Genomic DNA, 16,801 nt, shown 5'->3' with positions numbered 1-16,801 from the left:
TTAATCACATGACGAACATTTCTTATACGTTCGAAGAATCTCTTATTGGCAGGGACGGTAGGGTGTTGCATTCATAATATCTGATTCCAATACATATAACCTTTATCAACCAACCACCAATCAGAAATGACCAAATGTGTGAATGCAAAGATAATGGTGTGTGTTTGAAAAGTGCAAACGTAAAAGAAAGTCGAATAAGGGAAGAAATAAATTGCAAAAGGAAGACAAAAGGGGGAAAAACCGTTTTTTTCCCTGGGGGTAATTTGTTTTTCCCATTTTATTTATAACAAATTGGTTAGGTATGTATTTTGTTTCAAATAAATATTTTGTTGGATATTTTTCCTGCTGAAATATTATCTAAAAAATTCGTAGCAAAATTTTTACTTTTGAAAAACCTTTTCCGAAATTTTATTTTCAAATTAGTGTTGCCTCTTTTCAATTTTACGCCGCGGCAGGGCCAATTGAAACGAAGAATGAATCAAGTAGAAACAAATAAAACGAGTAGACGAAGCAAAACTGCCAAAAGCGAAGAAATTGTGTGAAAATCGAATTTTTCTTGTGGTTCGCTAATAATTTTATGGAAAATCTGACAAAATTTTTAAGTTAAATAAATATCGCTATTAGAATTTGTGCAACATATAATATTCGAAAACAGAACGCGCAATAGTGAAGAAGTAAGTTACAGTGAAGTCAAGCCGAGCACTTGAAATTTCAATACACATACGATAAGCAAGAAGAGAAAAAATTGCTATTTAGAAACTGCGGAAGGAGGCAACAGCGTAAGGTGGGACACATGTGTGAAGTGTGTAGCAGAAAAATTAAATAATTTCAATACTAAAAATAGATGAGAGTCGCTTATAAACATCAGTAACCCAAGATTATTCAACTGAAGCAGTTGCTAAATATTTGCAAAAAGCATTGTGTAGAGAGAAAACTGAATTTCTCTGGGAAAGTTTATTCATATTGGGGTGGAAACAAAACAAAACAAGCAAACAATTGAAAGCAGCTCACAGATTCCATTTGACTTTAGTTTTTGTATTTGACGCGATCTCAAATTATATTAAAGTAAAATTGATTGTGATTGCAAATTTGAAAAATGAACGAAACGACTGCAGCGACTACTTCGTCCACAACGTCTTCAGCCGCCGCGGTTGCTGATAGTGCCAGTGCTGCAGCGACTACAAAAACTGCATCAACAATGAACTCAGCTGGAAGTGTTGCGTCAGCGTCTATTCCAACAACAACAACTGCAAAAGCAACAAGTGTGAAACTATTAATTAAAGCCTCAAACCAACAGTATGAAGATCAGATCCTCGATATTGACTTGCTATGGACGGTAAAGCGACTAAAAACACATTTGGAAATGGTATATCCGAATAAACCGGTGAGTGCTTGCTTACTTACATCAACTATAACAACAATAAATTCCATATTATCCAATTTCATATGATAACCAACTGGTTATCTGTACATGTTTTCCTTATCACAATCCAATTTTGCGAATGTTATTGCATATATTATAAACACACATTGCTCATCTTTGCTTACTGTTTTGATCGAATGAGGCGTACGTGTTTTTTTTGATACTTTTGTATACTATCATATTATCACATTTTGTTCTATAGCTGTTTTTAAAACAAGCTTTTCGTGTTATAAAAGTGACGGTGCAAATATTTTTCAATTGTTGCTATTGTATAATGATTTGATGAGAGTCTTAATTATAACTGTATAATGATAATTACACAGAGGCAAATTTTGAAACAATATTATGAGCATAAGATGGGATGATGCTAACAATTAAGTTCATTGGCGTGTCTCTAAACGGCATGTTTTTTAGTTTAGCATTATTTAAGTTGGTAAAAAAATGGATGCGAAAATGTATTGTGATATACAAATGTACTCGTATATTTTAACAATACTATAAATTGTCGACGTTGCATAATTAACAAAATAATATTTCTATTTACAAACAAAGTAAACGTACGCAAAATTCTACACTTTGTTATTTTGCTTCGCTTATTTTTGTGTGCCGATCGTTTATCTTATCAATGTTCCAGTGAGCTTTCAGTATGTGTACACAATAATTGCCTACCTAAGTACATTTCTGTTTATTCATATGTATGTATGCATATATTGACTTGTGTATATAAACCTACATTTTTAGAGGCAACGCTTTGCAAACATCTCGATCGGTCGCAGACCGAAGGTTTTAGGTTCCAGTTCGTATTTCGTTGATTGTACGGTATTTTTACTGTATTTATATTTTGCTGTGTTATTTTATAGCAGTTGATTAGAACCTTCAAATGAATAGCACTCCCAGAATATTCGTGATTGCTTGCAAATCTTATTGTATTTATTTTAGTGTGTGTCGTACGCTGACAAAGTTAGGCCATATTAAATATAACAGCCGTCTTATCAGAAACAATAATATTTAAAACATCGACGTATTGAGGTGAAATTAATTATTCATATTAAATAGTGCCACGTGTACATACAAAAATTTCGTCCTGTAAATGTTGTTAAGTACTTCCATCTAAAATTTCCGTTACAATTACGCCTTTGCTGAAAATATCCTTCAATATTCAATTTGAATTTAAAGTTTTAGTGTGTGTAAATTTGTGAAACTAATATAATTTTTTATTTTTGCATTGTGCTTATATATATTTGTATTAAATAAAGCTCAGTTATGTAAAAAGTTACAAGGTTCAAGTCTTAAAATGCCAATGTCCATGTTATTATTTTACACGCTCTCGTTAATTGCATCAGATGCAATCTACCGTGCATACATTTCGCTCCAACAAAACAAATAACGTTTTACACGCTTTTCCGAAAGCAATAAAATGAATTCAAATATACACATGAAAAGCTATGCGAGCACACAAATCCAACTCTAGTTGAGCCACTTAACGTGGAAAATGCAATGGACACGTCACTCTTCTCTCACATCCACTTACACTCGTACGCGTGTATGTATCAGCTGTAAATATACTCAAAGAAAGTCTGACAACAACTGAGCAAATATTGCATCTTTTGCGTATTATAGAAGTATTGAAACTGTTTTGTGTTAGTCCTCATTTTGAACCAAATCATATGCTTATATGTATTATATATGCTTAACGGAGTTTATGCCTAAAGGTGTTAATTGGTACCACTTGCTTTTTCCATTGCAGCCCGTTGACGAGCAGAAGCTAATATATTCAGGTCAGCTGTTGAATGATAACTTGCTGTTGAAGGATGTTATACGGAGCTACAAAGACGTTTATACACACAATCACATAATACATTTAGTGTACACACCGAAAAACTCTCTAAATACCAATTTCAAACAGAAGTCGAAAGTTAGCGTATCCTCCGCCTCCGCTAACATGAGTCACAGTGGTAATACCGGCGACGGGCTGCGACAGCGTCATGTTGCTGGATCTGATTCTGTAAACGCTGCTCCTCAATACAATAATCAACAACAATACTATCAACAATACCAGCAACAGCAGCAGAACCTTTTGTTTCCACAATTCAGCCAACAATTACAAAATCTGCCGTGTCCTACATATGATCCTAACAACTCGCGCAATGTGTTACCATTTCCGATGCCTGGACAGTTCAATATTCAAGCTATGGCCACACAACAAGCTGCTATGTACCAATGGATGCAGCAAGTCTATTCGCAATATATGGAACAGTATACACGAATGTGAGTCTCTTCGCACTTTTTAAAATATACCCAAAACTATATTAATAAAATTTCAATAATTTTAGGGCTACCTCACCGTCAACTGGAATCGCCAATTTTTCTATGCCAAATGTAGCAGCGGCCCCAGCAGCCAATTTGCCGGCAATCGGTGTAAGTCCATTGGGATTCAATCCTTTTCAACAACAGATGCCTTTTATAGCGCCAACCACAGCGGCGGGTGTAGCTGCAGCCGGCGCTAACAATCCTGTGATATCGGCAGCGTCCTTATTGTCGCAGCCAGGCCGCGTGCAGCCACTGGCGCAAGCTGTGCCCGCTGCGGAGAGCAACACAGCTGCGGAGGCGGCTGTTGGCGAGCAACCCCAACAGGCGCAAGCACAACCAGAACGGCAACAAGCAGTCGCGCCACGTTTTCCCAACATTGTGCAGGAGGAGCAAGAGAATCGCGATTGGTTGGACAGTTTCTTTGCGATTACACGTCTCGCCATCTTTCTGACAATTCTGTACTTTAACTCATCTCCATTGCGCTGTCTTGCGGTTGTCATTATTGCTGGTGGTATTTATCTGTAAGTCAAATATCTAACATTTTTTCCTGCATAAAATGTATTTTTCCGTTATACTCATTTATTTTATAATTACATTTATCTTTCATTTTTTCTTTTGTAGCTACCACATCGGTGTGTTGCGTCTGCGTAATGAGCGCAACAACAATAACATCAATCGCAACAACAATGCGGCGGATGCGGACCAAATCCGACGAGGTGTACGACAAGTGCAGCAAGCTGCACAAGCCGACGAACGGCGCAATCCGGAGAACGACGGTGCTGCCGCCGATGCCGCTGCCGACAGTCAACCAACTGCTACCGACGCGGCGGGCGCGGAAAGCACAGCGACAGTGGCAGCTGAAGCCACTGAAAATAACGATAATACCGCATCTGTGATCTCTGTTCTGCGCACTTTTGTGGTGACGTTTTTCACTTCTTTGCTGCCCGAAACGCCGACACTTTGAAGGGAGTCCGAAATTGAATTGCTTTAGATTGAGAATTTATGGGCAGTTTCCTATATGTATTTTTAAAATATTTGTATTAATCTAACCAATGTTTGTTTATCTTCCGATAACGTTAACACCACCGTCGTTTATATGCGCCAATACGACCGTATGGAAACTCTGGCCTTTATATTAAATTCGAGACATTTTGGACGCGGCATGTTAATACAAATATGCTTACATGCATGTGAAATGTAATTATTCACTGTTTCTAAAGAAAGCTAACTGTTTTTCTCTATCTATCTATTATTATTATTTTTTAAGCATTTTAATGTTAGAATAGTATTGGAAAAACCAGTTACATGCCGCTAAACACTGATTTGAGCAATGGTTGTTTAGTGTTATTAATAGATATACCATTGTGAAAGAATTCTGCTAAAATATATCGAAACTATTGAAATCTGTAGCTTATGACGTTGCATCCTTATTTAGCTGCACATACGGCATCAACTATCAAGATACCGTTTTAGCACACATTAACTGATTTTTGCTATTGTTGGCGTCTGTTGGCGTTTATTATTTGTTTATAGCTTTTAAGTAACAAACATATACTTACATAAATACACATTTATAAATAAAAAAGGAAGTATATTTATGGTATAAGAAACCATTCTGATTATTAAAAAATAAAACAAAAAACAATCTATTCATTTAAAGACAATAATAGTTATTGCGACTCTCACTGAAAGCATTCCAATCTCATATGCCTCTCTTGAATAGTGATTCCTGACGCATATGTAATAGGAAAAAGCTTCTGATGTAGTAACCTGGTTAACATCTCATAAAAAAATTAGTCCCATCGGCCATTAATTACGCACCATCAATAGGGTCTCCTGGATATAGCAGAACTCATGCAAATAAGCTTCATATGTACGATAACAGGATGCCTTTTGATGTCTCCTCTCCAAGTAGTCAGGAGTGCAAACCAATTGTGATTTTGAATGGTGTCATAGAATCCGATTGGATCTTACTCTTTTCGAACATACTCAAAAGCAATATTCGAATCAGATAATCTGATTCGGCCAATGTGACAAAACTTGAAAATGAATACATTTCGAAGCAATTCTATTAAAGTTTCCAATAAGTTCGCAATTTTATCTCTTATTTTGTTGGAGGAACAAAGTTACGAAAAGTGCCTGCTCGTATGCTAGTGCGGAACCGTCTTTTAGGAGCATCAAGAGATTATTCCTTGATTACGTTGACGACATAGAATTGTTTACTTCGGACTATGGATGCAACTAACTTTGGACATGCACTAAACGCCAGTCACAGCCATTAACACCTTCACCGACTGTCTCCCAGTCAATGTCGTACTTGGAGTCAAACCTCCACCCAACGCAGATGAAGAGCTCTCTCTCTACTGTAATAAAAGTCACAAGGACCTACTTTTCTCAGTCCTTGTCCCGTCCTTTGCACTTCTTGGAAGGCGGGGATGTCAACCTTTACTCTTACAAAGACATCAACTAGCTGGGCAGCAGCACCTTCCCAATTAAGGAATCGGAAATCCTTAATACGTTTACAGTGGTCGTCATCTCATCCGAGGCTATTTTGTTCCTTTCATTGGGGGAGATTTTTACGAGGCGGATTCTTAACTCAGCTCACAATCCTGGGGAGGAATGTTTCTTCTCACTTCAGCTCGCCTTCAAACGGTAGTTTTTTGCTACCCGCACCCCTTTGAATATCCAATAAATTTCACTAATCTTACAACTCGCTCCTTATGGACCGATCCCATTGAAACAGCACATTTCCTGGGCCTCCTGTTTGATGATTTCAATGACAATTAACTTACGCCTTGTCAGGATCTAGATAATCGCTACAACAACAACAACAGTCTCATCGACGATACTCTCATCTTCTGATCAGTGAAGATAGTTGAATCTCTGTTAGTCTCGACATCTATAACTTCGATAAAGTGGTGCTGGATTTAGAATAACTAGCGCACATAGTATGTATAACTAGTGGCTTAAACCAAAATACTCCCTCCAAGAGGATAATACTATCTTAAAAGCTTTCGGCGCGGTCTCTTACACATCGCAACTAGGAGATATTCCTATTCTTTTCAGGGCTGATGGCCTTGGAAATTGAAACTGCTTATATTAGTACCCTATATCTATTTGAGAATGATCGCTTGGTTCAAACCACTGTCTTCCATGCTCCCTCAAATGTTCTCTCTTTGCTGTTTCTTGAGCCGTTATAACAACAACATAAGTGGTTTAGGCTTATCACAAACTATGCGTTAATCAGGTTCCCCTTATCAGCCCCAAACCGGAGCATCAGCATGTGTTGGCGGCGGCCGTATCTCATCATGTATGTAAATATTACAAAACACAATTGCTTTCCATTAATGAAATGCAACTATGAGTCGTGTGCGTTGTGGCATAACATCTCAATAGATAAATGAGAAGAGAGGCTGGTTTCTTCTGCTGCAACCAAAAAGCAATTTGTGTTTGTGTGCGACGAATGATTCTCAAATGGAAAATTCCATAGCAATAAAAAGAGATTATGTGGATTTGGACATGATCCATCAAAGAAGTATGTATTCTTATGAAAAGTGAAATTAAATCTAAATGTTTAGAAGTTGACCTGCATAAATTTAGCAGTTTTTGGGCAAGTCCACAAAATAATTTTTGGTGACCTCGTTTGAAGTTGATCGTGTTAATTGATATCCTTCTTTTAAAACTCTTACATCGCTGAACTTTTGACTTTGTGAAAACCGGTGGTGCCTAGCGATATTCTCGACTGTAAGAATACACTCCATTAGAAATTATTCACAACTGGTAAAAATATTCTCGGGATGAGGCCTGGACCAATTTTTTCCTGTTCTATGACCTCAAAGTAAAGTCTCCAGTCCATCGTATAACTTTATTGATTTTAAATCAATATTTCATTGACCTCAAGCATGTTTCTTGACCTCACTAAATGCAAATTATGATCGTATAGACCTCCAAAAGATCAATGACCTCAAGAAGAGTTGTTGACTTTCTTATGGTTTTTAACTTCACTAAATGTGAAGAATGGGATTATTGACTTTAAGTTGTTGACCTCCGGAAGGGTTCTTCATCGCGTTAATTATAAACACTGACTTAGGGATGGTCTTGCCTTTGCTATATGTAAACAATGGGGTCATTGACCTCTTGAAGAAAGGGTTGGTAACTTCGCTAATTGTAAAGATAGGTGCCTAAAGGTCAAACTAGACGGTAACATTACAATATTACCTTCGGAAATTACATATATCTTTTTAAACAAATTAAATAAATTATTCATTAAGAAGTAGAAGTGAAGTAATTTCGTAGAATTGGAAATAAAAAAATTGCAAAGTTTCGATGAAAGTGGGAAAGGAAAGAAGAGAATAAAAAAAAATTAAATTTAAATTGAAATTGTATTAACAATATGTATGATCTTATGTATGTGAATGCCAGAATCTCTGAAATGTCCTAATCTCTTAAAAAATAGTTAACAAGAGAATGTTTTAGATTGGATTGATTGATAAATATTTAATACATTACACGCTATACATATGCTTCATGTATATATGTATGTAAGTATGTATGTATTTGGACGTCTGTAGTTTATTGATATGGTCGTGTCGCCTTATCAGTAAGGAGTGTGTGGAGAGCAATTCTATGCCCTGATATGTACATGAATAATCTATTTTATGGTGTTTATTTTTCGGACATAAAAGATTTCCGAATTCGCACGAAATTTCGCTGCTGCTGGGTAGCTGATAGGGGCTCGTCGACTCCAGTGGCGATTAGAACGTTTCAAACTCCCGAAGGAAGCGGATCGAAAGCCAGTGTCTCGAAGTGAAAATTAAGCGCGACTTGTGATTTTAAAAGTGAAATTATATCAGCGCTGTTGTTGATAAGTTTACATATATACGCACTCGGTCATACATATGTAGTACATAAATAGAAGCTGCGGATTAAAAGTTTACGAAGTATTCAATTTAGCAACGAGTATATGAGTTTTTCGACATAGGCAATAAGATGATGCGATTGCTGCAGTCTCGTGCCACACTATCAGTGACTGTTGCAACGGCCTCAGCAACAAAAAGCAATTTGATAACAGCGAAGGATGGAGCGACAAAGTCATTTAATAGATGGCGTCATGTGAGTGAAAACATCAGATCTTCATTGATGACGGTGTAATTGACGGAAATTTTGCAAATGTTAGGATGAATAGGGGGTTTACTCTTGACCTACTTATAGTGTATCCAAAATATAAGTTCGCGTTTCTATGCATTCAAGTATTCTAAACTTAATAGGTGCGCAAGAGAAATAACATTGTGCTGATAATTAGTGAGATAACGGTATATATGTATATGAAAGTGTAATGGTGCTTTTCTGGTTTTAACCCTCAGATTCTTTTAATTAAAAAATCTTCAGATTCTAAGGCTTAGAACTATATGAACGTCAATAAAAAAGAGATCCCGTATTTTCTTCTTCTTCTTCTTAATAGACGTAAACACCGCTTACGCGATTATAGCCGAGTTAACAACCGCGCGCCAGTCGTTTCTTCTTTTCGCTACGTGGCGCCAATTGGATATTCCAAGCGAAGCCAGGTCCTTCTCCACTTGGTCCTTCCAACGGAGTGGAGGTCTTCCTCTTCCTCTGCTTCCCCCGGCGGGTACTGCGTCGAATACTTTTAGAGCTGGAGTGTTTTCGTCCATCCGGACACCATGACCTAGCTAGCGTAGCCGCTGTCTTTTAATTACCGTATTTTACGTTTCTTTAATTCCATACAAAAGTTAAAGTTTTTGATTAATTCTCTCCAGGGCTGCTTTATAACGATTATATTGTCACCTGAAATGCCATACAACATATCACTACATCACATTGTATATGTCACATCGTAAAATTTCAAGCTTCTGCTTTCAGATATAACCAATATACTTGTATAACCAATACATAACCAGTATATAACCATGCTATAACCAAAACCCAAACTCTCAAATATAAACAATATACTTGTATAACCAATATATAACCAATACATAACCAATACATAACCAGTATATAACCAAACCCCACATTTTGTTTCAATATGTGATGCTTCAATTATATTGTTTTTCCTTCGCCTGTAAACTTATGAAAAGTGATGTTACGTTATTTTGCATTTTAACCACATGTTAATGTTGATTCATTAACAATTTCGTGAGGTCGTTTCGAACTGAAAGCTATATAATAATTTTTAATTGTTTAATAGTAAACTTATGTTGCAGGGTTCAAATCCATTTTACCTTACCCAACTCGTGTCATAGTTCAAGTCAGCCTAACTGGGCTAACGAGATAGTGAAATCATTTGCTTAATAACTCGTAAAGCACAGCAATTGTGCATTTTTATTGCTCCGACCTAGTTCACCTCATTACAGTTACACTATTCAACCTGAACCTTTTTTTTTAATTTTCTTATTTATAAATATTTTTTTTTTATTTAGCACGGCAAAGTTATTGCCATACGACGAGAAGATCAATCCGTTTGGGAGCGACGAGCGCCATTCGGGCCTTCGCATGTGCAAAAATTAGTAAAACAGGGTGTCAAAGTCATAGTACAGCCCTCGAATCGACGTGCCTATCCCATGCAGGTGAGTAAAGAACTTTTGAAAAAATCTCCAAAAACAACAAATATGAAAAAGCGCGCAGAAATCGAAATTAAAAATATTGCTCTTATTTCAAGATATCTTTAAGAAGGTCTATAAATCTAGCTGCGCAATAAAAAACCAAAAAAACGTAATACCAAGCATAATGATTATGCTTATCAATGGCAAATCGACGTTTTAATGATTATACATAAATTTCAAAAAAAAATATTGCGACCCAATTTGTGATTAGCGCCAATAATTGTGATCGTTCAGTTTTCCGGTGTAAGTACCTAGGTATATGGTATAACTACACATCTGCGAGTTTATTGGAATGATTTCGTTAAATCAACCTTTAATCACTACTTGATCTCGATAGGATTCGTTTGCTACTTTCATCAAGATTTGCGTGCTTAGACATCGTGGTGAAAATTAAATTTTCGATCTTATTTAATAAATATGATGAGAGCATAAATAAAAATTATTGATTTCATTAAAAACAAACTTTCCTTTCAACTAATCTGTTTACTGATCTTGGAAGAACAGCGATATGGCAGCAGCCGTTTACGATTCCATATGAATATATGAATGTCACGAGCGATAAGATATCACGCTACAGGGGGCCAATCCAATGTGCTCACGAGGAAAACGACAACAGAATAACAACAATAGATTGTAAATTATTGTAGTGTCACTTTGGCCACCTGATACGACAACCGTGTTAGGAATTTCTTGTTGTAGTCATTGTTGTTTGTCCACTTATTTATACTTTAACGAGGGTTAAGAATATGAAAAACAAACAAAAATATTTGAAAATCGAAAAACACATTTTATTTTGAAAATTTATTATTATTATTGTTCAAAATAACAATTCTCATTCTATCGTTCACAATGATCTGAGACAGCTTCCATGTAACCAGATATTCATAAGTGACATAATCACCTCCTCCCTTTGAAATCTTCAGAATGTTAGCTACCTCGATCAACTTCACTTTACAGTCAATCAAAGTCATTTTCGAAAAACCCTTAGCCTGGGTTCATTGGTGCTTATATGGACTCTTCTTTTCTTCTGTTATTAACTTTATGAATATGTACAACGGTGTAAGAAAATTATATCATCCCCTTTACAAGAGTCTTTGTTTCGTAAAACTATCCTTTCATAGATCCTTGATAATTTTCAATAAGAAGAAATTTCCCTTTACTTTGTTGTGAATAAAGCGTCAGTAATCCCAAGATACTTTTTCTGAAACTTTTACAAAGCGTGCCATTAAGTCCTTTCAAAGTCAAAAGTGTAACTGAGTCCATTTGATAACGAGTCTTTCTTCTTCACTTCCAAGGTTTATTTGCATGCTGGAGCAACGGTGCAAGAGGATATCAGTGAGGCTTCCGTGATATTTGGTGTGAAACAGGTGCCGATCGATTCGCTAATTCCAGGAAAGACATATTGCTTCTTCTCGCATACTATTAAAGCCCAGGAATCGAATATGCCACTGCTGGATGCCGTTTTAGAGAAGGTGAGTAATAATTACAACATTTCACGCAAGTTTTCCAAATTTACGAAGGTCATTTAGAATACTACTTATATACTTGTAATAGGTTAAGTTAGATTAAGTACGTTACGAGCTCGATCCCAACAGGGATCTCACTTGGTCAGCTTAGAATGTCGGTCCGTTGTGGTACCAAAAAACTCCTATAAACAGGATCATAAGAACCTTAGAAATCGACAAAGCGTCTTGAGCCTATCAGACGGCTAATGTCAGCATGTCAAAGGACACTTTATGCTATTTTATTTTAATGAATTTTCACGGCTTGAAATCAAAATAATTGATGTACTTGCCAAGCCAAGTAAAACCTATTTGGAGCTGGCGGACACTATGTTTGTGTAACTACAATACATAGCATATCCAGTTCAGATACTCAGGCCTTCTTTGCCACCCATTCACACGTACCATTATGCCAACATCCACACTTTGGGTTCACAGATTCCTATTAATCACATTACAATCAACTCGTCACTTTGATTTTGATGCCTTTCACAGAATATCCGACTGATTGATTACGAACGCATAGTGGACGAGCGTGGCGCACGTCAAGTCGCATTCGGCAAATACGCTGGCGTAGCGGGTATGGTGAACATACTGCATGGCGTTGGCTTACGCCTTTTGGCGCTGGGACATCACACGCCCTTCATGCATATCGGACCGGCGCATAATTACCGGAACTCGTCGATGGCGCGACAGGCAATACGAGATTGTGGCTATGAAATCTCGTTAGGCATGATGCCTAAATCAATAGGCCCACTGACTGTTGTGTTCACTGGGTCGGGCAATGTGTCACAGGGCGCGCAAGAGGTATTCCAGGAGTTGCCGATTGAGTATGTGCCACCTGAGATGTTACGCAAAGTGGCTGAGCATGGCAGTGAGTAGTCAGCAATTACAGTTAGTTGTGCTTAATATCTATCACATGTCTTATTTGTATGTGTTTAGGTCAGAATAAGTTGTATGGCTGTGAAGTAAGTCGCTCGGATCATTTGGAGCGACGTGAAGGTGGTGGCTTTGATGCTCGCGAATATGACGAGTTCCCCGAGCGTTATATATCGACGTTCAGTTCGAAGATTGCACCATATGCTTCCGTGATCATTAACGGTATCTACTGGGCGGTAGGTAGTCCGAAATTGATAAGTATACCGGATGCTAAAAACTTATTACGCCCCGCGAACACGCCTTGGCTGCCAACCAGCAAAGGAAGTCCCGCGCTGCCGCATCGGATGTTGGCTATCTGTGATATCTCGGCCGATCCGGGCGGCTCCATTGAGTTCATGAATGAGTGTACTACAATCGACACGCCTTTCTGCTTGTACGACGCGGATCGTAATAAGGACATGAAGAGTTTTAAGGGCCCAGGCGTTTTAGTCTGTTCAATCGACAATATGCCCACGCAGTTACCACGTGAATCGACGGATTACTTCGGAGAGCTGCTTAGTCCATTCGTGCATGATATAATTAAGAGTGATGCTAAAAAACCGCTAGAGGAGGAAAACTTCCCGTATCCAATCAAATCGGTAAGTACCTAACTTCTGTGAATGAATTTACAAAAATCAATCTTCAAGCTCATTACAATCAGAATAAGTTCCTGATTGGTAATGTATGCATATACAATAAAATAATCTATGCAATACGTGCAGCTAAAAATAGCGGCAAAGTACTGATAACGAAACTCGTATAACGAGCACAAAGTCGGGAAACGAGCATAGCGCCGAGGTTGGATTGATTGCGTTAAACGTGCAGTCTTATTCGAATCTGATAAGAATTGGATGCGTTTATTATTAGCGTTGCATCATATTTTTCTTAAGATGAACCCAGAAGATGTTAGAGATATGTTTTTCGTTAGCATATTTCCCCTATTTAGCATTTTCTCTTACTTTTAGGCGATCATTGCTAGCAACGGTAGGCTGACCGATAACTTCCAGTATATACAGGAGCTGCGAGACTCCAACAGGTATTATAAATAATGATATTCCGCATAATTTATACCATGAAATAATTCCCGATTTTTTATGTAGCTATCGTTCGCGTCACAAGATCGAAGGTCGCTTCGAGGCGTCCAAGAAGGCGCTTGTTTTAGGTGCCGGTATGGTCTCAGCGCCACTAGTCGAGTGGCTGGCGCGTGAAAATGATGTCTCGATTACCGTCTGCTCTGCGTTGAAAGAAGAAGCGGATGGCCTGGCACGGAAATATAATGGAGTGGACAGTGTGTACCTTAATGTCACCGAGAACACTGATCATTTGCAAGAGTTGTGCGCCAAATCAGATGTTGTCATCTCGCTGCTCCCTTACAGTCTGCACGGCATGGTGGCTAAATGTTGTGTGGCTGAAAAAACACACATGGTTACGGCCAGTTATTTGAATGACGAGATCAAAGAGCTGCATGAAGAAGCGCGTCGCAACGGTGTCACCATTATGAATGAAGTCGGTCTCGATCCAGGTATTGATCATTTACTGGCAATGGAATGCATTGATGAGGTAAAGGAAAAGGGCGGCGTTATTGAATCTTTCGTTAGCTTCTGTGGTGGTTTGCCGGCGCCTGAGCACTCAGACAATGCGCTGAGATATAAGTTTTCTTGGTCACCACGTGGTGTGCTATTGAACACTCTGTCAGCAGCAAAGTATTTAAGTAAAGGACAGATTGTAGAGATTTTAGGTGGCGGCGATTTGTTGTCAAATCCTCGAAGCCTCAATTTCTTGCCCGGTTTTGCACTAGAAGGTTTTCCGAACCGGGATTCCACAAAATACGCTGAGCTTTATGGGCTGGGAAGAGATGTGCATACGCTGCTGCGTGGCACCATACGTTACCAAGGGTTTTCGCAGTGCGTGCAGCCGATGCAATTGCTCGGTTTGATTGATCCTGAGCCACATCCAATGTTGCATCCACATGGACCCGATGTAACGTGGCGCCAGCTAGTGATCAATATGTTGGGTATGTCCGATTCGAGTATCTTCTATGAAAATTTAAAGCAAAAGTTGGCTGAACGTATCGGAGATGCTGAAGGCATAGAGAGTCTGGGACTATTGGAAGATACGCCGGTGGTGAAGCTGAATACACCATTGGACACCTTAAGTCACTACTTGGCGAAGCGCTTGGCATTTGGTGAGCACACTCTAGGGCTCTACTTATATTGGGGTTGCATTACAACTTTTTATTGTCATTTCAGAACCGCAGGAACGTGATTTGGTCATATTGCGTCACGAGGTTGGCATACGTTGGCAGGATGGACGACGCGAGGAGCGTGGCATCAACTTTGTCGTTTACGGGGAACCTGGCGGTCACTCGGCAATGGCCCAAACTGTAGGCAAGCCGGCGGCCATTGCAGCCAAGATGATTTTGGATGGTTAGTTAAAGAGACTTTTACAAAATTTCTTTCTTTCCTTATATTTATGTGCCTTCTTTTTTTTCTAGGTGAAATACAAGAGCGCGGTGTATGTCTGCCCTTCACGCCCGATATTTATCGTCCCATGTTGCAACGTCTACGTGCTGAGGGATTAACAGCAACGGAAACCACCAGAATCATTAACTAGTTGTTTAACTAGATCTTCGTCCATATTTAATTGCGAAAACAAAAAGTTTTGTTTTATAGTTATTTATAGCTTTATATTTTTCCAAAATTTAGTATAGAAAATAATAAAGACTTTGTTGCTTGGTCGCTTAACCGATCTTATATTTACTCTTTCGAATACTCAAGTTCTTTCTGAGCGTTATGCAAATTAGAAGCGTTTTAAGCCAAAGAAAGATTAAAGCTCAGCCGTCTTCGTCCATGCCTCTGCACTTTATAGCAGAACGAGAATAATGAGTGACTTATAGAATTTAATTTTTGTTCGTCGAGAAAGGACTTTACTTCTCAATTGCCTACTCAGTCCAAAGTAGCATCTATTGGCAAGAGTTACTTTGATGTTACGAGCATTCGAGAGTAAGTTCTGCAAAAGATTTATGATCCTTTTCGCGTTGGCCACGGCAAATATCGCATTCGATGGAACGATGAGTTATATGAGAAGTACGACGACATTGTCATAGTTCAGCGAATTAAGAGACAGCGGCTGCGCCGGCTAGGTCATGTTGTACGTATGGTCGAAAACACTCCTGCTCTGTAGTACTCGTCGCAATACCCGCAGGTGGATGAAGAGGAAAATCTCGCCTCCGTTGGAAAGACCAGGTGGTCTGCCTACGCTTGGAACTTCCAATTGGCGCCACGTTGCAAAAAGAAAAAATGACGAGCGCGCTGTTGTTAACACGGCTATAATCGCGTAAGCGGTGTCTACGCCGTAAAGAAGAAGAGGAATACTCGTAGGCCGTCTTCTCAATATCTGCTTAAATTCTCATTTTCATTGTGGTTTTTATTGGCCAAACCATTAAATGTATGCCAGCACTTAACTACTAATATTACCCGTACTTCCAGCATGTGTCATAATCAGCAATTTTCTGCTATTCGGCGCGCCTTGAATTATTACCATAAATCTCATTGAGTTTGCTCTTATCAAACACCATAAATTGACTCAGTCTGAATTTCACACCATACTTTGTGGTTGGGTTTGGCCCCGAAGGAAAATGAGTATCGGAGAATTTGTCATAAAATTGTTTGTGTGTAAATTTTTAGTTAACGGTAATCATACAAAAAGTTTACACGTAAGTACGTTATAATTAGTTGAAAAATTCAACATTAAAATTTTGACGAAAAAATATGTCTTCCATAGAAAAATAGGTAAGGGGCTTCCATTGAGCTTTATTGAGCGGATGCTGCCGTGTATACAAGTTTTGAATGTCGTCGAAACTCTTTTACAACAACTTTGCTAGTAGGTTCTCCACAACTGACTTTCCAGCGTCTTACTCGTTGGACTACCTCTTGGATGTTATCAAACAAATGTGCAGTTATAAGTTACTGTATTTGTCAAATTAGGTAATTGCCGTGGCAAATACAAAAGGAAATGTTTATTCA

At 38.4% G+C, this 16,801-nt stretch overlaps 2 protein-coding genes across 2 annotated transcripts; both read left to right on the top strand.

Annotated features, from left to right (window-relative positions):
* Nucleotides 1–492: 492 nt before the first annotated feature.
* On the top strand, nucleotides 493–5,142 carry LOC105229198 (homocysteine-responsive endoplasmic reticulum-resident ubiquitin-like domain member 2 protein). The gene is made up of 4 exons (XM_049461179.1): nucleotides 493–1,384; nucleotides 3,171–3,691; nucleotides 3,757–4,254; nucleotides 4,355–5,142. Exons 1-4 carry the CDS (start codon nucleotides 1,097–1,099, stop codon nucleotides 4,695–4,697), a joined length of 1,650 nt encoding a protein of 549 aa, XP_049317136.1. The 5' UTR covers nucleotides 493–1,096; the 3' UTR covers nucleotides 4,698–5,142.
* A 3,328-nt stretch (nucleotides 5,143–8,470) lies between these two features.
* On the top strand, nucleotides 8,471–15,529 carry LOC105229197 (alpha-aminoadipic semialdehyde synthase, mitochondrial). Its single transcript, XM_011209311.4, has 9 exons — nucleotides 8,471–8,845; nucleotides 10,174–10,320; nucleotides 11,652–11,828; nucleotides 12,354–12,732; nucleotides 12,801–13,375; nucleotides 13,742–13,812; nucleotides 13,877–14,961; nucleotides 15,026–15,202; nucleotides 15,271–15,529. Exons 1-9 carry the CDS (start codon nucleotides 8,723–8,725, stop codon nucleotides 15,387–15,389), a joined length of 2,853 nt encoding a protein of 950 aa, XP_011207613.2. The 5' UTR covers nucleotides 8,471–8,722; the 3' UTR covers nucleotides 15,390–15,529.
* Nucleotides 15,530–16,801: the final 1,272 nt, after the last annotated feature.

The sequence above is a fragment of the Bactrocera dorsalis genome, chromosome 1, assembly GCF_023373825.1.
Source record: "Bactrocera dorsalis isolate Fly_Bdor chromosome 1, ASM2337382v1, whole genome shotgun sequence".
Classification (NCBI taxonomy): domain Eukaryota; kingdom Metazoa; phylum Arthropoda; class Insecta; order Diptera; family Tephritidae; genus Bactrocera; species Bactrocera dorsalis.
Note: the sequence above shows the minus strand (reverse complement) of the source record. Positions and strands in the feature narration are given on the sequence as shown.

Excerpts from the sequence above, each read along its gene's own strand:
- LOC105229198 (XM_049461179.1), top strand. The coding sequence starts at position 1,097 with ATGAACGAAACGACTGCAGCGACTACTTCGTCCACAACGTCTTCAGCC. Across the intron at positions 1,385-3,170 it reads TGGTATATCCGAATAAACCG|CCCGTTGACGAGCAGAAGCT; the intron begins GTGAGTGCTTGC and ends TTTCCATTGCAG. Across the intron at positions 3,692-3,756 it reads ATGGAACAGTATACACGAAT|GGCTACCTCACCGTCAACTG; the intron begins GTGAGTCTCTTC and ends CAATAATTTTAG.
- LOC105229197 (XM_011209311.4), top strand. The coding sequence starts at position 8,723 with ATGATGCGATTGCTGCAGTCTCGTGCCACACTATCAGTGACTGTTGCA. Across the intron at positions 8,846-10,173 it reads CATTTAATAGATGGCGTCAT|CACGGCAAAGTTATTGCCAT; the intron begins GTGAGTGAAAAC and ends TTTTTTATTTAG. Across the intron at positions 14,962-15,025 it reads GGCGAAGCGCTTGGCATTTG|AACCGCAGGAACGTGATTTG; the intron begins GTGAGCACACTC and ends TTGTCATTTCAG.